We start from the raw sequence: 24071 nt of genomic DNA on the forward strand, positions 1-24071 counted from the left end.
ATTAAGAATAGTTAAAAATCCCACATTTTGGTGCATATCCAAACTTTATGTAAATGTATAGTTTTATGAATATAGGTTAAATGGAATCATGCCAAGCATATGGTTCTATAACCTGATTTTTTCCATTTGGTAATGTATATTTCCATGTCAGTGTATAGTGAGGTTATGTGATTTTTAAATGGTTGCATAGTATTTCATTTAACGAGCATAACTATAATTTATTAAATCAGTAATATTGGTGGACATTTAGGTTATTTCCAAGTTTTCCCTGTTACAAAGAACATTCTAGTTAATGTATGTGAACACTTGTCTTACTATTTCACAAATTCTAAAAGTAGTATTACTGAATCAAGGGTCTTTTCTTCCTTATTTTTTTTTAAGGTTTTTGATATTTGTTACCAAATTGTCCCACCAAATTTTTAAGATTACCTGAGTTTTTCTTTTGAAACTGGGCAGAAAAACGTTAATCTGTTTTAAATGAATTTTTTACTTAAATTAAATGAATATTTTACTTTTTCTACTCACATTTAAAAATTAAATTATCTGGGACATAAGTCTTCAATAAATTTATATTGAATCACATTGCTGATAGTGATCTTAAGTATTATCTGTATCCTAGGATTTGTGTGGCTTTTAAGATGAATTGTAATCTCTTTGCTATGAAGTGCAAAGTAAAAGGGAAACATTTATTTTTCCCCTTATTTTCCTTGATAAAGTAAAAACTGTCACCACGTAAAAGTCTGTTTATAACTTATAGGTCAAAAAATTAGAAGAGCAGCTACAAAATGAAACTCTCCGCAAAGAGATGCACAACCTCAAACAGCAACTGGAGCTCCTAGAAGAAGATAAAAAAGAATTGGAATTGAAATATCAGAATTCTGAGGAGAAAGCTAGAAATTTAAAGCATTCCGGTAAAAGCAATGAGTAGCTTATTATGTCTTATTATTACTATGTGAATCTCTCATGACCAGTACATTTACTAAATGCTATAGAAAAATACCAAGATTTGTTTTAAATTTCTTATTTCTGACTATTGTAATTCATTAGAACGGTCGCTGTAATCAAATGATTCACAAATATTTAGACTTCTGTTTTGGACTCACAGCCTTTATGAGCATCACATACAGAATTAAGAGACGGAGATATCATTAATGTGGGAAGACCAAAATTTCAGCATTTCTCAGGGCTTCAGAGATGAGTGTTCGTTAAATACTTATTTTATTCATTTTAGGGTGCATTTTAAAGAAGAATTAAACTTTTTAGGTTTATACTACCTTCATTTTCGATGTCTAATTATGCACATGAAATAATACTTTCAGTATCACACCTAACGATAAAATGGGCAACAATATATATATTAAATGGAAAAACTTTTAAAACACGAGGAGATACTTAAACGATTTATTCATTCAGTTCTAGAAGGCTTAACAAGAATGTGTGAGTTGGAGTACTACACAGGGATAAGTAATAAGTTTCTGTTGGAAAGTAGATAATTTAAGGGGGCAGGTTGTTCCCTTTATAACAGCTTCAATATTCACTTCAGATATTTTTGGTTAATTTTATACTAGAATTTTGAAATCTGTACAGAAAAATCAAGTAGGCTTTTTCCTTTAAAAAATATTCAATGCTTTCTAATCCACAATGAAAGTGAATTACAATTTATTTTTTTTAATTGATCTAAAATTAAGGAGTAGTCCATTCTTTTTAGTTATTGTCTGCTGTGTGTGTACCCAGCCATACCTAGTACCCTAGGGTGCTATAAGAAATGTAGAAGAAAAGAAACCATGCCTTTTGTCCATGAGGATCTCAAACTCCCTTTAGAGAAACAGCCACATGCATATGAAATAACTAGAGGATTCTTGATGTCAGGGAGCCTGGCCTCCACTGCTTATTTAAGTGTTGACGGTAAAAACAAATGCACAAATCATTAGGGTAGTCAGTCATGGAAAGTAGAGTGGCTGCGTAGAGGGAGAGCTATTCCTGAGTGCAGTACCTGTAGCCCATTAGAGCCCAATTAGAGGCATTCACATCTGTGATATAAATTCAAATTGAGTTTCTTGAAGTCAGGAACTGTGTCATGAGCAGCACTGAGCATAGGCTCTTCCACATTGTTGGAGCTTAGTAAGTACTTGTTTCATTAATGGCTTGAATGAATTGAATGAATAAATTATATTTCCAGAATGCTCTTCAAAAGAGCAAAAAGTTTCTGAGTTAAACACTTGAGTCTTGAGTCTGGTTAAAATCAAGAACTCTAGGATTTGCAGTTTTTGAAGGAGATTAAGTGGAGGAGGAAAGTATGCTATTAAAATTCATCACTAAATGTCATCTTTAAAATTAATTCTTGGTCTGTATACTTTAAAAGTCAAGTATTAACAATTTCTTAGTGTTTGAGTAGTAAATTCTATTGTTAACAAATATTTCTTCAGCCTACTCTCAATCCTTACTTCCCACCCATCCAGCCATTGTCTTGATTTATTTTTTCTTTTCCATAGTTTGTATATATAGCAAAAAGATGGTAAATTTTTTGTAACATATATAAGGCCTCTCTTACTGATGATAAAAAGTTTAAAGAGCTCTGCAGTTTCATACTGAAATTTCTAACTTTGCTTTAATAAAAGAACTTGATTTTGAGAGTGGTTGTTTTTTCCTTTACACATATATAAGGTGTTAAGTTGCTTAATTTCAGCTCTTTTCTGAATGCTTGCTCTCTGTGCAGTCGATGAACTCCAGAAACGGGTGAACCAGTCTGAGAATTCGGTACCTCCCCCGCCTCCTCCTCCACCACCGCTTCCTCCTCCCCCTCCAAATCCTATCCGGTAAGCACGTGCAGGAAGACTGTTTTGCATCAAATGTTAGTCCTTGTCAGAGAAACTGAAGTTTATGCTATTAGTACCCTTTTTAAGCAGTACTGGCTTAGATGCATCATTTTGAGGGGCGTGGTGGTAAAAAGTATGAAAGATATCAGCAGGTGTCTCAGAGAATTTTCTGAAGGCCAGTGTATCATTCCTTTCTTGTAACATATAAAGACATCTTGTGGCCTACAGTGTTCTTCTGTTGTAGATGTTTAAATTTCATGTGGATGTTCCAAACCAAGGAGTTAGACATCTAAAAAAATTTTTTTGATAATACTTCAGTTTTAAAACTTCAGTCCGTATCATTAGGATTTCCTTTGCTGGACGATCAAGGAATTTTGAGCTTCTCCAGAATGTTTTTCATGTTTTTCTCTCACTAACTTGAATTTGAAAGCTATGCTTTGTTCAGTTATTTAAAAAATAAAAGTACTGAACTAACAAAAACCTAACAGATCTACTTTAAGCCACTGAAGTAGTTAAGGCAAAATAATTTTTACACGTGATCGATCCAAGAGTCAATTGAAAGAATTTCAGGTGTTTTAAATTCTTTCTCTCCTGGGTAGCTAAATCTGTAAGAGATATTCTGAATTTGACATTTAAAATAGGAAATTCATCACTTTGATTTTTTTCTAAGGTCTAGAATGTTGAGCTTGATAAGAAAGGTCACTTCTGTCTGTGAGGAGGGAGAACTATTAAAAAACGATTATAATCTTGCTGTTGGCCTTTAATTTTTAGTCTCTGAAACCTTGAGAGCCCTTAGAATTAAAAGTAAAGTATAACCTAAATAGAATATTTTCTCAAAAAGCATCCTACAGCCACACTGAGAAATGAAAGTAGGACTCAGACTATGTATATCTAAAGCATGAACTCTTATAAGGCCCGTTAAAGAAAATTTTCATTGAATAACATGAATGATTTTTATTTTAAGATGAATTTAAGTAGTATAAGATATAATTTCTCAGTAGAAAGAGATTTTTACTTTTTTGGTAAGGAGTCCTTTTTGTCAAAAAAGTGTATTTGCGGGGGCTTCCCTGGTGGCGCAGTGGTTGAGAGTCCGCCTGCTGATGCAGGGGACACGGGTTTGTGCCCGGTCCGGGAAGATCCCACATGCCGCGGAGCCTGCGCATCCGGAGCCTGTGCTCCGCAATGCAACGGGAGGGGCCACAACAGTGAGAGGCCCTCGTATCGCAAAAAAAAAAGTATATTTGCATTTGTATTGAGTTTCAATGGACTTTGAATCCACTAATCAAGGTTTTCCAACTTTGTTCCTGAGCTGTTTGTTTTACCCTGATGTAGATCATGGATAGAAATGGAAGTGGAAGAAAAAGACTAGAGCCTGTGGCTTCTTTAAGTGGCTTTATTGCTTTCCCTTCCTGTTCCTGCTCATTTTACTTAGAGGACAGATGGGAGAGAGTTAAGAGAGGAAAAAGGCATATCTTGGTCATTTTGTAGTAATGAAGTGAAAGGACAGGTCCTGGCCAGGTGTGGCTCATGGGGAAAGGGTAGGGTATATTACTGTATTAGTCAGGGTTCTCCAGAGAAATAGAACCAATAGGATGTGTGTGTGTGTGTACATGTGTACATACACATCATATACATAAAAAGAATGTATTCTCAAGAATTGGTTCACATGACTATGGAGGCTGACAAGTCCCAGGATCTTCAGGGTGAGTCAGCAAGCTGGAGACCAAGGAGAGCCTGTGGCGTTGTTTCAGTCTGAAGGTCAACAGGCCAGGAAGAGGCAGTGTTTCAGTTTGAGTCAAAAGCAGGACAGAGCAGATGTCCTAGTTTCAAGGCAGTCAGGCAGGAGGAATTTTCTCTTACTTGGGGGAGGGTCACCTTTTGTTGTATTCAGGCCTTCAACTGATTGAGTGAGGCCCATCCCACATTAGGGAGGACAGTCACTCAGGCTACCAATTTAAATGTTAATCTCATCCAGAACCCTCACAGAAATACCCAGAATAATGTTTGATCATTTATCCGAGTACCCCATGACCCAGTCAAGTTGACTCATAAATTAACCATCACAGTGGGCGTGAAGAACACTTGAAGAATTTCAAGGTGAATATTTTCCACCTGGGGCAGTTTTAGCCAGAGGTTTGGATGATTGGTCCCAGATGTCTTGTCCTGGTCTTCTCATCTGTCCTGTGAAACTCACACTATCTGTTGATATTTTCTCTTTAGTCTATGCAACATCTTGACAGTTCTTTTTAATATTACAGATGATTTTCCTGTGGACACCATATCAGTCTTCAACTTATACTTCAGAACATTTAAAGCTAGCACTTTCTCTTATCTACTTAGGTGGTTTGCAGTGTTGGACATATATTCTTAGTTCATTTATGTAAATACATACAACTGTTCTGAGCAGTACAAATAACTTCTTGCTTTGTAATCTTTATGTACAATAATACACATTTTCAAAACTTCCCCTCAGAACCAGAGATGGGGTCATTACAGAATGAGGAGAGGCCTCTGGTTAGTGAGAGCCCTCCCCAAACCCCACCCTTCTATGGAATGTTAACAAGTAGACATTGAATATTCCTGTCTTCAGTTGACAGAATGGAAAAAATAAAGTTTGCATCATTTAATTCCCTCACCTTATGGATTAAAATGTACTTGTTTTAAAGTTCTGTGCAAATTAGAAGTTTTGTGAAAATAATTTAATTACATTTGGGGCCACTATGAGCCCAAAGAAGACAAACTAGATGAAGTTAAAAGCTCAGTGACCAATTGTTTCCCAGTTGGTAAGTCCTGGAAACTTCACAGGGTAGAGTAGGATGTAGAACTTTCTTTTTGCTATGCTTTGTGGGAGATTGTTCAGTATGTGTGAGAGTTTTAAGAAAAGGCAATTAGGGAGGGGATTAATAATATAACCAAAGATAGAAGTAAGAAGTAAAAAAAAAATCTAAAAATGATAGTGGTTAAGGAACATCAAGTTGTTCTGTCCTCAGAGCAAATAGTACTGTGTATCATCCAGTTGCCCCTTTTTCTGGAGGCAGCATTATGCCTCTCTTCCCAGTTTGTCTTCCTCAGGACTGTATTTTGTCAAATCCAGTTTACAACACTGAGGACATTTATAATGTAGTTGAAAGAATTTCAAAGTTCTTGATTCTTTTTTTTTTTTTTGGTGGGGGTGATAATATATATGTAGAAGTGTACACAAACTTATGTACAGTTTAAAATAATATAAAATGAGTATCCACATAATCACCATCAAAATCAAGAAATAGAACAATGCTAGTACCCTCAAGTCCTATCCTTTTATCCGTTTCTTAAAGAAAAGGGTTTTTTTTGCCTATATACATATCCTTAAACTACTGTAAATACATATACGGTCTGTTTATAACTTTATATAATTGGAATTGTAGTGTATTCCTTTGTGTCTTTTTCTTTTCACTTTATATTATTTTGTAAGATTCATCCATATTATTTTATGTAGCCAAAGTTGATTCATATTCATTGATACGTAACCCACTTTATGAATGTCCCAAAATGTGTTTATCCATTGTAATACTGATAGACATTTGAGTCATTCCCAGTTCAGGGAAGTTACGGAAATTCTACATGAACATTCCTGTACATGCTTCCTGGTGCACAAGTGCTTGTATTCCTGTAAGATGTATGGAAGTTGAATCACTGGCTCATAGGATATGTCTATCTTCACGCTGAACAGTTTTCGAAAGTGGTGCTATCAATTTATACATCTTCAGTTTGAGAATTCCTGTTACTCCACAAACCTACCAACACTTGATATTATCAGACTTAAAATTTCCTGCCTATTTGATGAGTGTGTAGTAAAACCTCAAATGTGGCTTTTATTTGTGTTTTCCTAATAACTAAAGAAGTCAAGAACCTGTTTGTATGTGTGTTGGAAATTTGGACATCCTTTTTTATAGGGTTTCTTGGTTTTGTCTTTTTTTCTGTTGGGTGTGTGCTTTTTCTCATAGATTTGTAGAGTTTCTATTTATTCTTTATGATGTCTTTTAATATATAGAGGTTTTAAATTTTCATGTCAAATTTATCATGATTTGGATTTTACACAGATTTTTAAAACATGGACAGAGAGACAGTGGTCTGAATATATGTTATCGCTGAAGTATCTGGTCTATGTTGTGCAGATTCAGATGTTTTTATGCCCATATTTCACAAATAGATATTTACCAAAACATCCCCTAATTCTCTTGTCCTTCCCACTCACTCAAATGTATTACATAGATAGCTGTTTCTGAATTTTAAATATGGATATTGAAAGGTTTTCTGTATCTATTTTACTTTGCAGATGTCTCTGCATAAACTTAGTAATAATGTTAGCAGCCCCCTTCTCCCAGTAACTAGTTTGGTTTTTACACAGTAAAGGGATGAGACATCTTTCTCTTTCTTAAAAATTTAACAGTTTATTAAAGTGGAAAGTAGGCTACTTAAATTCTAGTTATATATTCATGCACTTAGAGAAGAGTTGGATTTTTACTGATTATTTAGAATCTGTACATTTTATTTCTTGGATCATAAGGCATCCACTAATCCTGTTGATCTTTTTCTTTCTCCTAAAGATCCCTCATGTCCATGATCCGGAAGCGATCCCACCCCAGTGGCAGTGGTGCTAAGAAAGAAAAGGCAGCTCAACCAGAAACAGGTAATTCTCACCCCACCCCTTTGGTTAACTTTTTGTTGATGGTGTACAATTTTTCAACAGTAGACATACTTGTTAGCTCTTTGACTATGAACAGATTGTTGGGGAGAAATGTGAACTTAACAGCTATAAGAATGAACCAAAGAACAGTCATTGTCTTCATGTAGCTTACTGTCTAGAGCAGGTAAACGCTCACACATATCACTGGAATGTGAGGGATGCTGGGAAATGTGTTTTCATTAAGGGGTGAGGTACTTTGGGGTGTAAAAGAAAGAGAGGAAGTAATTCCAAATAAGGATTTGGGGAAAGGTCTTTTAAAAAAAAAATATATATATATATATATATAGGCTATATTTTCTGTGGTATACAATCACCACTCCTTATGTTTATTTTTTAAAATTAGTTAATGAATTTTTGGCTGTGTTGGGTCTTTGTTGCTGTGCGCAGGCCTTCCCTAGTTGCGGCGAGCAGGGGCTACTCTTCGTTGTGGTACACAAGCTTCTCATTGCAATGACTTCTTCTGTTGCGAAGCATGGGCTCTAGGTGCTCGGGCTTCAGTAGTTGTGGCACGTGGGCTCGGTAGTTGCAGCACGGGGGCTGAGTAATTGCGGCTCCTGGGCTCTAGAGCACAGGCTCAGCAGTTGTGGCGCATGGGCTTAGTTGCTCCTCGGCATATGGGGTCTTCCCGGACGAGGGATCGAACCCGTGAACCCTGCACTGGCAGGCGGGCTCTTAACCACCGCGCCACCAGGGAAGTCCTGGGGAAAGGCTTTTTAGAGTTGATAGCAATGAACTGAGACTTTGTCAAGCACTTTCTATGTTCTCTCCAGTGCTTTGTACGGGAGCTACAAGACATAAAGTTACATTTGAGTGGGGCAGACAGGAAGTAAACATGTAATTACCAGTGCAATATATAATTATTTAAATACATTTTTTTGATCAGTACTGTGGAGGAGTGATTATCAGTACTGATCTAAGAGATTATGGAGGTGGACTACTGGTGTCAGCAAATGATGTTTAAGCTGAGTAGTTGTGGATTTAGAAGGTCAAGGTATATATGGTAAAATAGATCACATAGAGGGGCAACAATTCAAAGGTCCAGACTGGGGAAGGAGTTTGGCATATTAGGAAACTGAAAGAAAGTTGATATTACTAGAACATGGGGTGCAAGTCTACTAGGTAGACAGGAGCCAGATTCTAGAGGCGGTGGTCAAGATTTTGATGTTTATCCTAAGGGCAGTAGAAGTTTAAGTAGGAGTGTAACATGATGAGACTTGTCCTTTGTAAAAAGTTACACTGGCTACGGTGAGAGAACAGAGAACAGACTGTACAGGAATGAGAGTGGATGAGGGAAGACTGTTGCACTCATTCAGGTGAATGTTGATGGGGCTGAGCTGTGGGTGGTATAGCAGTAGAGAGAGAAAGAACTGGATAAATTCAGGAGCCGTTTAGGGAGGTAAAATTCACAGGACCCTGTGATTCTTTGGAGAGGGAGAAGCTGAGGATAATAGGAAGAGATGGGGATGGAGAGAGAAGAGGTTTCCTGCTGAGCAGAGGCCCCAGGTGGGTAGGTGCAGAGTCAGTGCACAGAGCTGTGGGCAGTTTGATGTGGGCCCACGCTGAGAGCAGAAGCTTGAAATGCTGGCCCCAGATCTTGGGCCTTTATGCCTGAGGACCGTAGAACCCCAATTAAACTCAGCAGTGTTTGTTCAACCTGTTTTAATTATGGAGCATGGTAGGTTAGCCTGGTTCAAGCCCAAATGGGTGCAAACTTCTTGGCCCCCTTTTCCTGCCTCCAGGTCTCCTCGCCCCGCCCCAGCCATTTTCATACCTCTGCAGTGCCGTGTTCTCAGACACCAGGTCTCATTATGTTGTCCTACACCTTATCCCATTTCTGTGCTTCTTCCTGCCTCAGAATAGAATCTCAAACCCTGTCTGCTTAGAGATGGTTCTCTGCCTTTACTCTAGCCTCATTTCTCATTACATCTGTCTCACCTTATGGCTGGCCCCTTACGTCTAAGCCTCCTGTGCATTTATTCCTGTCTTTCCTCATTCCAGAATTGCCCTCCTGCCCGTCCCTCTAGCAAGGTACTGTTCTAATTCCGTGTCTCCCATTCAGGTTTCAGCGTATTGTCTGGTGTGTTCCCAGTCTCTTCCTCCTCTTCCTTTCTTTATGAGTATTAATAATCCAGAATGAATGGCTCATTACTGTGTATTGCTGTAGCAGTTCACTTCAAATTTTCTTGCTGTGAGGATTTAATGTCCCACCCCCCAGCCTCTGCTCTGGTGTTGGGGTTATTTCCACATCTCTCCCCCGAACAGATTGCAGGCTCTGTGAGGGTTTACTTCTCTCTGCAGCCTCCCACAGCTTTCACGCATATTGAATGAATCAAAGTTTAGACTTGGTCTTTCCTTCTTAGCAAGAACCTTGCAGCACCATTACAAACGAAAGCTGTTTGATTTTGTCATTTGTATGAACTGACTTTCTGCCCCTGCCTCCTACAGCCCCTTGTAATGCAACTAAAAGGCAAATTCTGCTTTGCCAAGGCATTGCAGGAGTTAGAAGTCCTGCCTTTGGTGATTTGCAGGGCAGCCCTGCTCTTGGGTTACTGGCTGTAAGCCTTCCCTGACACTGTAATTAAGATTAAAATTTTGTTTGTTTCGATCTTGTTTTGGGAAAATTGGTTAAGTCTTAGAGGGTCAAGAAGGCAGTCAGAATAAAATAAATTCCCCTTCTCAGTAAATTACATTATTAGCTTATCAACCTCAACAGCACCCTTAAATTTAAAAAGATGTGTTCTAGAACTTATTAACTCCCAGTATTAGAAACCATGCAGTTTTCCTTATGAAAATGATATTTCATTTACAATTCATGAAATGTGGCAGCATTTCCCCCCTCATCCCTGAGCTACTGAATTGTTACTTTGGGAATCTGAGTAGTTACAGACACAGAAGTTGATCAGGAGATTTTTAAACTGGGGCCACCCTAAAATCATACTGCCTTAAATGATAGATACCATAGCCATACTTTGCTCTCTCTGGCAAGGTAGTTTATAGTGTTTTGTTAGTCATTCACACTAAAAAATAGTTGTTGAATGGATCAACAGTGATTAAAGGCATGATGAATGAATGTAGAGCATCAATATTGGGGTCATCTGAGACACTTTGGAGTTTGCATTTATAACATAGGAACCAGTCCCGCTATCACAGTGTTTTCTTATATTAGCATCGTATGATGGCTTTTGCTATACAGTTGGTATGATTTTCAGAGCTTATGAATGGAGAAACTTTTATTGTTGGGTTATGACTCTTAAAAACCTTGATTGTAGGGAAGGTCTGTGAAATATTTTAGAAGTAGCTTTAAGATCTAAACACAAGAAATCATTACATACTTTGCAGTTAATTACTCTAATTTTGATTAAGAATGCATTTATTGGACAAGTTCTGAGATTTGAGAGGTATGCCTGCTGTTTATCATATATTTAGGTCATTAATTTGTTGATATTTTCTTACCTCAGTTTGCTAATCTGTAGAATGGGAATAATAGTTCCTATTTCATAGAGTTGTTTTAAGAATTATGAGTCTCACAACATGTAAAGCATTTAGAGTAGTGCCCATAACATAGAAACTATTCAAAATGTTGCCTAAAAAAGAAAAAAAAAGGCATGGTACCAATCACCCTGAAGGGCAGAAGTCCTCATTCAGCAGGCTCTTGTGATCATTGTAGTTAAGGAAATTTTCTTAACTTTATGACTGTAGGTCAAATCCAAACTTACTCAACCATGATATGTTCTTCAGAAATTTTGTGCATCACGGTGCCATAAGATTTTTTTAATGCCTTTTTAAAAATGTTATTGAAAGAGAAAAGTAAACCTGTGGCATTTAAAAATTCATTTTAGTTCCTCTAGGTAATACCAAAAGGTTCTATTGAGCAATAAGGTGATGGTTTTGTCTGTAGGTCTTTTTTTTGTTTGTTTTGAGGAACTAACTTATTTTTCAAGTGGGTCTTAAAATTTAAGCCTCAATTAATTCCATGTAGCTTTCTGATCCAAGACTGACCTGGAAGCACTAACTCAAAGAACATTTGATTTTATTTTCCTGTGGCAGTTCAATAACATTAGACCCCTTGTCTTCATTTGTCCCTTTTCTTTAATCTCCAGTATCCTGCATATTTCTGTTGTCCCCCTGATTACATGCTTTTGTGAGACAATTACCAACTGCGTGATTGCAGAAAAGAATTACAAAACATACCATGAGCTCTCTGTAGGTGATTCTTGCAGATTTATTAGAACTGCTTAATAGTTCAGAAGTTCGTATAGATTGCATTTTGCTAGTTCAAAAACAGGGTCAGTGAGAGAGAAAGCTTGTGTAGCTAACCTAGCCATTGCCCTTGTGTTGTGCCTGAGTAGGGAATCTGATAAGAGTGATTTCTTTTCCTTAAGACCAATTAAGCCTTTATGTTTGAAAAAGACTGAGAAAATTTTATGAGCCTGGTTTATAATCTGTACACAATACAGATAGTGGTACTTCTCTGAATTATCACTATGATTCTGGCAAGCAAAGATAAGAAACTACTTTAAATTCCTGTTATGTTAGATGCTGCAGCAGATTTGAATGGTGTTGACCATAATTCTCCATCTGTCTGCCTTAATTAGTTTTTGTTTTGTGCATTTAATTGAGTTTTAGTCGTTCCTTACAGAGTGCTAATCTGTTTGTAGGCGGTGTTCCTGTTGCCATGCAGCTCTTCCCAAGTCTTACTCAAAATGGCATCCTTTCTGAAAATCGAATGTGTTTTGAAGATTTTTTTTTAATTCCCAGGAATAAATTCCATACCCATACCAGGTGCTTGAACGACAGATATGGGTCTTATTTCCTCTGATTTTGAAAACGGTCAGCAAAAGTACCATGTAGTGCACAATAGGTATTCACATATTGAATAAGTGAGTCAGTGAATGAATGAATGAATGAATGAATCTCTGTTCATAGTAATTTTCTTGTCTGTCCCCTTGTTGATGTTTGTGAGCCATCAGCAGAGGCTGCCTTAGAAAATACTGCTTAAGGGCACATAGTTGATCAACCCACAGTTTTGTTGTCTTTTCATTTATTGGTGGATAAGTTCTGACCTTGGTGCCATGTCTCCCATGTTGCCTCACAAAAGATACTCTTTTGACTTCTGGAACTGAAAAATGCTGTTTGGATATTGAGAAATTTGAATTCCCAGCATTTCAGTGGCTTCTGAGGATGACAACACTATTTGAAACCAGAACTGTATCAGAAAACCTAGGTTATATGATGAATATAGCAGTGATCCCATCACAGTGATGTTGCAGAGTGGAGGATAATGGAACCTTCTGGATTCTCTAAGTTGCTCCCCTCGGCATGTATAAGAGGAATAGCTACCCAGGGTTAGAGTGAAGTCTGCCATATAGCAGTAAAAGAAGCCATGATTTCGGCCTCCTTAGCGCAGAGCCTGACACGACTGTGAATTAGCTGGGGGATATAGTTGTGATTGCCTCCATTTAGGAGCCATTCTTTTGAGGTTTAATTATTTCTGCTCAAATAGTAAAACTACTGATAGCCATTTAAAGCTCAAACTTCAACAAGTCAGTCAGTAGGTAGATGCTTGCTGAGTGCCTACCATATGCCTGCCCCACAATGTGGAGTCTGTTGGAGGGTCTTTATGAGATATTTAAACGTGAATGTATTCGATACAGTGAGTTAGCTGGAGGTAAACACAAGATCTAGAGCTGCATTAATGGTGATAAATGTTCCAGAATGATTTGGTGCTTTTGGTTAAGCTGTTGTGTAAGAGACAAATTTCACTCTTCTGACCAACAAGTCTCAGCTCACCTCAGTTGCATTCATCTAGTTGATACATATTTCAACAGCTTTATTGTTTTTGCAGCCAAAGAGTGTAAAGATTAAACAATAGACAGTTGAAATTTTTTATCAAATTTAATTACTTAACTGCAGTCATTTCTGGATGTATGTTTTCTTTTAACATTGACAATTTTAAAAGACTTGAAAAAGGTTTGCTTAAATGTTTCCTTCCCATGTGATTCCTAAACAAAAGATGGCAATTTAAAAATAGATTTTATCTATTTGCTGCTCATCTTTTGACTGTGGATTTCTTCCAACAGGTAAAAAAATCTCTTTGATCTTTTATTTTCAAATGGGCTTTTTGATAGTTAATCCTGCTTTGGTTGGACTTCTTTGACATAGGTTATACTATAAGTTACAAAAACATCTTTGAGACAAAAGTGAATGATTATTTGGAGCTAGGTACAAAATTAGGTTTTTAGAGACCTGGAGAAATTCAGGTATGTTATTATGCTGACAAACGGAACAAAATGTACTTTGTTTAACATAGATGAAACAATATTGATTTCCAGGCTACAAATTAGACCTTAAATTTTATAACTCTTATTTCTCAAAGCAAATCTCTTATTAAAAGGTTTTTATTAAAAAAATATTGCTACCTGGGAGCTGTTAACCTTAGTAAATTATTGGTGTTTTGTGACTCTGTCTGAAAAATGACTGTGGTTAATTACATAGTGCAGTCTCTCTGAGTCACCAGAAATAGGAAGTAGTTTTCTTGTAACATAAGATGATTTATGTGTGTGTTCTTTGAATAGCTGAAGAAGTCACAGATCTGAAGAGGCAAGCAGTTGAAGAGATGATGGACAGAATTAAAAAGGGAGTTCATCTCAGACCAGTTAATCAGACAGCTAGACCCAAGGCAAAGGTATGGAATGAGTAAATGCTTTTTTCCCCTGATGTCTCTTTTTTTTAATGCAAAAGTTTGAAATCTGATGAAAGCTACATCAGAATTGACTGTCAAATCTTGGGTTAAGGCTAATGTGTCGTAAAAGCCTTTGCTTCATATAAGCACTTTTCAGAAGGACTCTGACCCATAGGAAACCTAGGTCACTACAGAAAGTAAGTCCTGTGGCTGCAGGGTGCTGCCCTCTCCTTGAGAGGGACATTGATATGAACTGTTACACCAAACAAGGAACAATTAGCACGCCCTTTATTTTCGTCAATTCCTGGTTCTTGTGTATAATTCAACAAGTATTTATTGAGTATCTACTATGTGCCAGGTACTGTTTTAGGCACTGGGAGTAAAGCAGTAAACAAGACACAAAGATCCTTGCCTTCCCGAGGCTTCTGTTTTAGTGTGTGGGGGAGGGGAATCTGAGCGTGGGGATCACATCATATACCGGAGCAGACCTAAGACAACTTTTGAAAAACAGTGAGGTTTGTAAGATTGTTCCCATTAATTTCACAGACCTATTCCAGGTCACTTCAAGGAGAAACTTGTGTATCTGTATCATCAGCTGTCTTCTAAGCTAGACCACAGTGAGCTCCAGGGTCTGTGGAAGTACCTAGTGTCTAGTTCAGAGCTTTTCCTTCCCCTTGTATATCTGTCCCATTTAAATAGACTCAATAGTAGAGTTTTTGACATTTTTCTTGAAAAATGTTTTTTCTTTCCTCACTCTAATAAGGTGTCAGCAGATTGGTTCTCTTTCTTCTTCCTCTTCCTTTAAACCAAACTTTATGGTCCTTTCTGACTCTCAAGGATGCCCTCCTTCAGCTACTTCAGTGTTCCCGAGTGTCATGACTGTTCACTAGAAATTCTGCTGGGCTTTTAAAGTTGCCACTTTGTCACAGGCAGACAAGATAACTGGACAAGGCAGGAATGGCCATGGTGTGAGCTGTCCAGGGAAAGGGGGTTGGGAAGAGGGAACGAGCATTCCACGCCAAGAGAAGATTCACATCTAGGGAAGTGGAAGCTTCAGCCAGCTGTGGAGAGTAATTCAGTCTTGTGCTAGAGCTCTGAAAGCAAGTGGGCAGAATGTAGAACTGGACGAGAAGCTGAGCGTGTAGATAGTTGGGCACAGCTCTTTCAGTGCCAGTGTCTGGTGAGTGAGTGAAGAGCACTGCTGTTGGAGTCGGGTCCTTGCACTATCACCCAGCTTCCTGGGCTTCTTCTCCATAAAATACCCTCTCTGGCTCACATGGTTGTTGTTAGGGTCAAATGGAGTAAAATGTGAAACCACTTTAAAATGCAGAGTCTAAGTAGAACCTTAGAAAAGAATACATTTTTATGGCTTTCATGTCACAACTAGTTTAGAAAGAATAGCAAAACCAAATTATTACCAGAGAAAAATGCAGTGTCGTAAAAGAAACAAAATTAGTTTAGAAAGAAAAATGTTGAAAACTTCTTAAATCGTAAGCAATCGGTGTTCTGTATGTACTTTCATTTTCGGTGTATCACTTTGTCCTTTTTCTTTCTTGCCGTGACTCTTTCAACAGTTACACATTATTTAATGTCAGTTCAAAATCTGGAGGACAGCTGAACAAGGATCAGTGGACAACTGTTTTGTTTTGTTTTGTTTTGCTGGTAATCATTAAAACTGTGTAGATATAGTGGTGAATGACCTGGTCAGTAACCTTTAAAACAAATCGTCACTGCATGCCTCAGTGCAGACTTCTTCCCCCAGTGCCATCAGTACTTTCCTAAAATGTCACCAGTTATGAGAGTATGCAGTCCAGGCTTTGAAAAGGCTTGTGCAGTCAGAGGGCAACTTGAGTGGCATAGCAGCACTTCTGAGTATGCCTTTAGGCAGGGTGTTTGTTCAGAAGTCGTAACATGTCACCGAACAGCTTACCTACAGAAGTCAAGCCTGCCTTGAGAGTACTAATTTAACTGCGTATTACTAAATTCCTTGATGCTGGTGGTGGTGCTGGTGTGGTTAAATTAGTGTCTTAGAGCTTTTGACTAGCACTTGTGACTGCCGCTGATGGCATGTGTATTTCACAGAAAATGGAGGCTATGAAAGTTGAACACCTTAGTCTAATTTGTATGTGAGCAGCAAACCTCTCTCTCTCTCACTTTTTCTAACTATGTTTTTTTTGTTTTTGTTTTTTTGTTTGTTTGTTTTTTTGCGGTACGCGGGCCTCTCAATGTTGTGGCCTCTCCCGTTACGGAGCACAGGCTCCGGACGCGCAGGCTCAGCGGCCATGGCTCACGGGCCCAGCCGCTCCGCGGCATGTGGGATCTTCCCGGACCGGGACACGAACCCGTATCCCCTGCATCGGCAGGCGGACTCTCAACCACTGCGCCACCAGGGAAGCCCTAACTGTATGTTTTTTAAACTTGGAATAGGGTCTTATTCTTTTATTATCTTTTGAGAGGAAAGAATTATAGGTTGCCATTAATCACCTCCCATCTCTTGATGAAAGATTAGCCTTGCCTCTTTTCTAGGAATGAGAGGCCTGAGTGATTCCTTTCACTGTGTCTTGCAGGTTTTCTCTTCATCTCCTTTGTGAAAGGAAGTGGTACAGGGAAGATCAGAGGGTTTTTTTTTCAGCCGTCTTTTCATTGCGGGGTCCACAGAGACTGTGGTATTATGGGGCAGGCAGGTATTACCCAGAATTTCATTTCAAATTATTTTGTTCGTGGTGTAGCCAGATGAGAACCGGGCTTGTAATCGAGACACCTGACTCAAATACAGAATTCCTCAAAGTGTAACTTTCCTCATAAGTAAGATGAAGTACTTGGACTGCACGCCCTCTGAGGTCTTTTACTGCTCTGATAGCCGGTGATGCTAACATTCTCCTGTAATCCGGGTTCTTTGCTGATCCCTGTCGTGAAATTCATGAAAGTAGACGTGCCAGTCCTCTGTAAGCCGGCCTTGGCCTGGAGCTAACGGAGCTGGGAGAGGTTTTCTGCCCTGTTGCTTGCTTTCTGCTCTGCACTGCTGCCTTCCTAGTCCTCGCTTGCTGGCTCAAGCCCAGCAGTGAGAGTGGGGAGAGTTTATTGTAAAATGTTCTGAATAATTTGGAATTAAATCTTTGAAATTTAATGCTTACCAAATCTTTTCTACATATGATGATGGTAGGTAACAAAATGATGTGTAGAAGATGGTAGCTTGACTCTTACCTCTAAGTTTCTCTTTAACTGCTCCTTGGGAGCACTAGCATGTCTAATATTGTTTCCTAACTGTAAGACATAGACCTAATTTTTAAAAATGTAGTCAATATAAGCTACCAACACTTTGCCGTGTAAAAATCTTTGTTGGGTATCTTAAAACTGAATTACTCAGTCATTTTTCTTCTTTTTACCATTGTAGCCAGAATCTTCAAAAGGCTCTGAAAGTGCAGTGAATGAACTAAAAGGAATACTGGTAAGAAGAGGTCTCAGTTTATTATTTAGTTAATGGGAAAGTGGAAGAATATTTTAGAAATCTACTGTTATGAATAATTGGTTTTGATATAGTTTATTTCCATTTACAGTAAGCCTCATTACTTTTGATAGTTTACTTGATTGTGCTGTGGACTCCTCCATTGGGTGTGTTAATAATGTATCAATACTCTGCTGTTTCTATTCGAAAAGAATGGGTACACTTTCCCCCAAATCATTGTTCCCTGCTCTTGTTCTCCAATACTTGTATTACAACTTGAAGATAAAGTATCTGGCCACATGTGAGGATCAGTACATGCTTATATAGTAGATATATTATAAATATAAATATAGTAAATAATGTTATAAGTAAATCTATACATAGATTATAGTAGATTTATTTATAAGTAAATCTACGATAAATGTAGTAGATAATAGTATATTGTATAGTAGTCTCTCACATGGATAGTGCTTAACTTTGGGGCATGAAAGTGGAATTCTTGGCACCTAAATATAAATCAGACCTTCTCCCCAGATATGTTAGCATCAGAGTCATAGTCTGCTTTTCTCACAGTTTTGAAAAGTCATGATAAATTTGGATAACAGAAGTTCCTTTCTTTATGTTACTAATTTCACTTTCTAAAAGTAATTCACGTCCATTAGAGAACATGCTTAATGCCCGTCTCTAGTCATATTTCTGCTTTCCAAAGTATGAGCTTTTGCCAACAAAATAACTGAGTACTGCCCTGTCCGACAGTTTCTGTTGGAGACAAGTGCCTCACTTAGAAAATGTTTTGGATACTAAGAGCTTTATTCTCAGGTCTTGTTACAGCCTCAATACCAGTTATTATGCACAGTAAGTCAACAAACATGGGGGCGGAGGTAGAGCTAATGTTCCCATGTTCGTTGTTACTGTGCTAATTATGCATTGCATGCAGACATCCACATAATTGTGGTAAACAACATTATTTTCATCAAGCATGAAACAGTAGACTTAACTCGGAATGGCTTAATTAGTTTGCTGTAGTTTTTAGGTGAGTGGAATTAATACTAAAGAGAGGTATGTAGCACTGGCTAACAGTAGTGGTCTACCTACAGAATAAAGTATTAAAACCATGGAAAAAGTATGTGGTTATTATCTAATGGATTCTTTGGTGAGAAAATTTTGTTATCCAGTGTTCTGTTAAGGAGAATGCCCTATGACAGTCCTTTTTGTTGTCTACATTGTAATGCTAATTTTTGTTCATGTAAATGCCCCCAGGGGCATTTGGAGGTTCTAGGGTTATAGTTCTGATCCTCAGTGAAAGAGTAAACTTCCCTCAGTTTGTTTTTTAAATCAGGTTTATTTGAAAAATCAGACATCTACATGAGGTACATATGATATTTGATTACCCAAGGTACCCCACTTCCTGATAATGCTGGTTGGTAGCAAGTTTACTGAAAATCACAGCATTGCTTTTAAAGATCATGTTCACTATACAATCATACTCACTATAATTTTGTGCCACTTCAGGGAGAGAAATCTGTGAACAGATTTTGTGGAATAATTTACAAATTATAAAAATTGTCAAAACATCTTTCTTGTCTTCAAATTGCCCCCATCCTCTTTTGTCCTGGATTTATCATTAGATTTCTCTACCTTACATGGCATTAATGTGTATCACTAATAGCTGTTATTCTTTGCATTAAATTTTTTTGACGTGGAACTCACTATGCTCTCCCCTACTCTTCTTTGCCAAATGGCAACTTTCCACTACTACCACAAACGTTTCCTTTGAGGGATGATGGATCACTTGTAACTCCCAGTCACTTGGGGCCAAGAAACCATACAACTTCTTTTAGGAGAGAAAGGAAGCCCCTATCAGATGGGGCTCTATTGGTGCTTCTTGCTGGAGTTCAGACTATTAGTATTATCAAAATTTAGTACCCAGCAAAGTACATGACACGAACCTCACAGTTGTGGCATGTGAGAAATAAACATGAAAAGAACATAAAAAGTCTACAGATTGTGTACTGAAGTGGAAAGTGAGCACCTGTACCAAGAGATGCCAAGAAACCAAGAAGCCCTGTGTTCAGTTCTACTGCAAAACAGAAACCAGGAATGAACTCAGTCTGGGGGTGTTTTTGCTGCAATGAAACTGACCTGAGTTGTAAGCCTACTGCTGAAACTTAGCACATGGGTAGAAAACACATCTCGTGTTTGGGGGAGTTGGAAAACCTCACTATCTTTTGAGTTGTACACTTTTCAAGCCAATTTTTAAAGTCTCAGTGTTGACTGAACTTATTTTTCCAAGTCTGTTTACACTTAATTTTTAAAGTTGTGTATTTTGTGGATAAAAAATATATAGCTATTTCTCATAGTCACACAAGGGTTTCTTTTTTTTTAGGTTTCGCAAACCTCTTGAGCCACATCAGCCATTTAAAAGCCACTCTAAGTGGAAATGGGCATTTCCAAAGAATAAATCAACAGAAATTAATCAGAAAGTCTCTTTTCAAGTTCAGTTGCCTCTAAATCAAAGAGACAAGAACAACTTTTTAAAAATTCACTTTTAGGTCTTTTTTGAACATCTTCAGTTTTTCAAATTATGCAAGAATTGTTGAATAGTTAATTTTGCTCCCTGACAATTAGAGTTGTTGGTATTATGAACATTTAACTAACATGGGGATTAAGACTGTTAAATGATGAAAGCGGTTTGGAGTAGAAATAGAAATTAGAAAAGTTAAGTTCAAGGTCCAGCCCTATCACTGACTTACTGTGGGACCTGGCCCAAAATGCCAAGGATCACTGATTTATAGGATTCTCTTTTCTGTGAAGTGAAGGAATTGTATGTACCACGTGGTGATTTGTGATTTCTCTAATTTTATGATTATAATATAAGTAGATAATTAAGACAGTCTTGGTACTTTATTAGCTGAGCTCCTTTATCACGTCAGTTGAGATCCATGCAGAAACCTTTCCTCCATAATTGCCTCCATATTTAAAGTTTGCTCATATACTAACCTAGTCAACCGCCTTGGTCAGTGAATGGAGAAAAAAGTTGGGAATTCAAGGATTAGAACTTGGAAAATGAGTTCCTTCAGTATCAGGTGCGATGAGAGGATAGCTTACCACAGTCAGGAGTTTGGGGAAGTAATGCGGTCATCCAAAGAAAAATAGAGAATCTTGTGAAAGGTAGATTCTTCAATAAAAGATATCCTTGGAAGGTATATGTGTATGTACATGTACATACACACAGACACAGACACATATCTTTTTCTTGAATTAACTCTAGCCATTGGGAAAATCACATAGAATGTCCTTGATGTTCAAACAGTCTGGTAGTTTGAGTGATTTTAGTAAGGGCCATAAGTTTTTCTGTTTACAAATGATAGAACTTTTTAAAAATTATAAACACAAATGACTTGGGAATAGTTTTTCTAATACGTTAAAAATTTTTTATCTGAATTGGTTTTAGTTCTGTTTTCGTTACCTTATCAGTGTCAGTCCTACCTTACTATATAACTCTTTGATGAGTGGGTAGAGATCTGCATTGTCAACTGTTAAATGAAGAAATCATCTAATTTTTTAAATGATAAAATAAGCTATTATAGTGTTCCATGTAATATGATTTTCCTTTGCTGTATTTTATGAATTTTTGTAATAAATCCAAAGTAGAAAGAGGTTCTTCCAGGGGGAAAGTATCAGATGCCTGATTAAAATACGAGCCGTAAGAATTTTGCACATCCGGTTTTGGTTAGCTGTGACAGCGGAGGGATGTAATCTCCTAATCTTGTCGGTCAGTTTTCCCAACAACAGACTCTGCTTTTCTGTAACTGGGTGCAGTGAGGGAGGAAAACGCCTTTCTAACTGAAACAACAACATAACCTATATCGTGAGATTTGTAACTACCTAATTTTACAAGCTACTTGTTTTGTTTTCTAGGTTAAAGAAGAAACATGAGTTACCATTTTAGCTAGTAGGATTCTTAGAATCCTTCAGGAAGTTGGCAGGGGCAGGGAGCAGGGTTAAGGCAAGCCCATAGTGAGCCGAAGTGGCAAAGGCTGGCCTCCTTGTTAGCCTGGGTGGACAAAGGCTGCCTTCCGACTCTGGCATGAAGTCTGGCAAGTTATACCTGGCTTGAGGTGCTGATTTTCTCTGATCAAAAGATTGTGGTTCAGCTGGGTTTTTATTCTCCACTAAGCCTGCGGCACAGCTGAGGAGGGCTCTTTCAAAGAAATGGTGGGCATTTCTTAGAAAAGAAAATGGACCACTTGTAATGGTGGGGTACTAAATCCTGACCCCTTAAATCTACAAAGAAAGAAGTGTGTCACCCAGTGTTCTGTACAAACACTTGACTGGTAATGGAGATAGAAAACCGTAGCTCTCCCTCCATAACATACTTCCTGGAGGAGCCAGGGCAGGGGAGCACTGCCTGGGTCTTCCTCTGTCCTCTTGAAAGTCAGGACGCCTTTCAGCAGGAGCACAGCATTATGGTATCTCTTGTTTCCTTCAGTGTCTTCCGGGTCCTGAGTAATCCATTCATTCACTGCCTCCTCTGTTCAGGAGTGTGGGATTACGGCGCCGGCCCTTCCTTGCCTCCCTGTAGACTATAGCCTTTGCTCTTTCACAGAGAAGCGAGGTGTGCTCAGTGCAGCACCTCCTGGGTTAGGCCACTGGAGAGCGTTATGTGCTTCCTTTGGCAGCACGCCTTGTCACCAGGTGTGCGGCCAGGGTCATTCTCTCTGAAGAATCGGCCACATTTTTCAGTGCCGCAAGGATTTGGGTCAGTAACTCATGGCTGCCATGTCAAGATAACCTTCTAAGGTGAGTTCAGTATATCTGTTTTCTTCTCCGCGTGGTCGACCAGCACACATCAGAATCTTAATCATCAATGTGCAAGTACCTTCCCACCACTGAATTTCATATAGTTAGCCCATCAAGAGGTATTCTTGTGCTGTTCTTTTGCTACGAAAGCTAACATCTTACATCATCAGTAGCATCTTCTTAAATGATCCAACACTGTGTGTTAAAGATATGCACATTAAAAATACATACATAGCAAATTCATTTTAGTTCCTAATTCCATTCAAATTCTGGTAATGTTTTGGTGGTTTGACTTTTATATTCTTTTGTGTATTGTATTAAGACATTAACCTTTTTGTTTTTGTTTTTGTTTTGTTTTCACTTTAGGGGACACTTAACAAATCCACTAGTTCAAGAAGCTTAAAATCCCTTCACACTGAAAACAGTGAAACTGAGTTAGAAAGGATTTTGCGTCGCAGAAAGTTGACAACAGAAGCAGATAGCAGTAGTAAGCTGGTTTGAATTTTCCACGGTTCTACTCTTCCTCTCTGAAGCATCTTCCTTTAAGTGTCTTTTTAACATAAAATGATCTTTTTAAAATTATTATTAAACTTTTTTATGTGAATGAGAAGTATTGGATGGCAAAGGTACTTATGGGTGTCTCATAAGAGTGCTTATGTATTTTTATTTATTGGTATGTTTGTTTATTTGTAGGGAATCAGGCTTTTATGGATCTTGTTTGCTTAATGCAAGATGCCCTTTGGTAAAGACATCCGGGATAGACTTTGGCAACAATGTAGCATTGAGTAAAGGCTCCGGAACCAGAAGGCATGAATTTGAATCCTAGCTTTGCAGTTTACTGCTTGCCCTTTAAGCAAATTACTCAACCTCTCTGTGCCTCAATTTCTTCATCTATAAAATGAGGATAATAAAAGCACCACCTCATAGGATTATTCTAAGGATGAAGTCAATATATTTCAATATATCAAAAGTGCTTAGCACTGTGCCTGGCACAAAGAACCCAATAGTTAGTAATAATAGTCGCAATTACAAATCACTTACAAATGCAAAGAAATCATCTTCATCTTTATTTTTCATATCCATTTAGTTTATTGTCCCTGCCTGTGAATCAAGTGAAGGAGAAAGTGCAGCTCTGTCATCAGCTATAAATGGCCATCTGAGCATCTTGAGATCACAGTTTGCACTGGTATCATGATATGCATGTATTAGACTTCAAAGTGTGTTTCAGAACTCACTTTGTATGTCTTCAGCTTTTTTTCCATCACCTTGATCATGGGAGTTAGCAGAAACCTTTATGAGGTTTTCCCCTTGTTGCCAGGAGGCTGCTTTTGAAAACCTACCCCACACTAAAATTAAGAGCAACCACAGCTAATGTACTGAATCTCTTAGACTCTTGTCCAGTCAACTCCAATTAGTCTATCGTAACAGTTTAGATTTGCATTGTTGTCATGTCTATCAAGTTTAAATTGCTAGAATTTTAAGGATTTGGGTTTTTGATAATCAAGCTCTAGCTTTCACATAGGGATTTACTCAATGGAGTAAATTGGTTCCTTGAACCAGAAGCAGCATAATACCAGCCAAACCGTTTTTATAAAA

The 24071-nt window shown here is 38.0% G+C and overlaps 1 protein-coding gene across 7 annotated transcripts in view; it reads left to right on the plus strand.

Annotated features, from left to right (window-relative positions):
- SHTN1 (shootin 1) overlaps positions 1-24071 on the plus strand; it is a 106002-nt gene that overhangs the window by 59170 nt on the left and 22761 nt on the right. For 6 of the 7 annotated variants that reach the window (XM_081243769.1, XM_081243772.1, XM_081243767.1 and 3 more), the window contains 6 exons: positions 758-911; positions 2717-2816; positions 7406-7488; positions 14121-14230; positions 17622-17675; positions 22842-22962. In XM_081243769.1, the coding sequence (XP_081099895.1) occupies positions 758-911; positions 2717-2816; positions 7406-7488; positions 14121-14230; positions 17622-17675; positions 22842-22962 (622 nt within the window). The remainder of the gene's footprint in view (positions 1-757; positions 912-2716; positions 2817-7405; positions 7489-14120; positions 14231-17621; positions 17676-22841; positions 22963-24071) is intronic. The other variant, XM_081243773.1, reaches the window with a different exon arrangement.

Source organism: Mesoplodon bidens (assembly GCF_964165515.1).
Source record: "Mesoplodon bidens genome assembly, chromosome: 1".
Taxonomy (NCBI): domain Eukaryota; kingdom Metazoa; phylum Chordata; class Mammalia; order Artiodactyla; family Ziphiidae; genus Mesoplodon; species Mesoplodon bidens.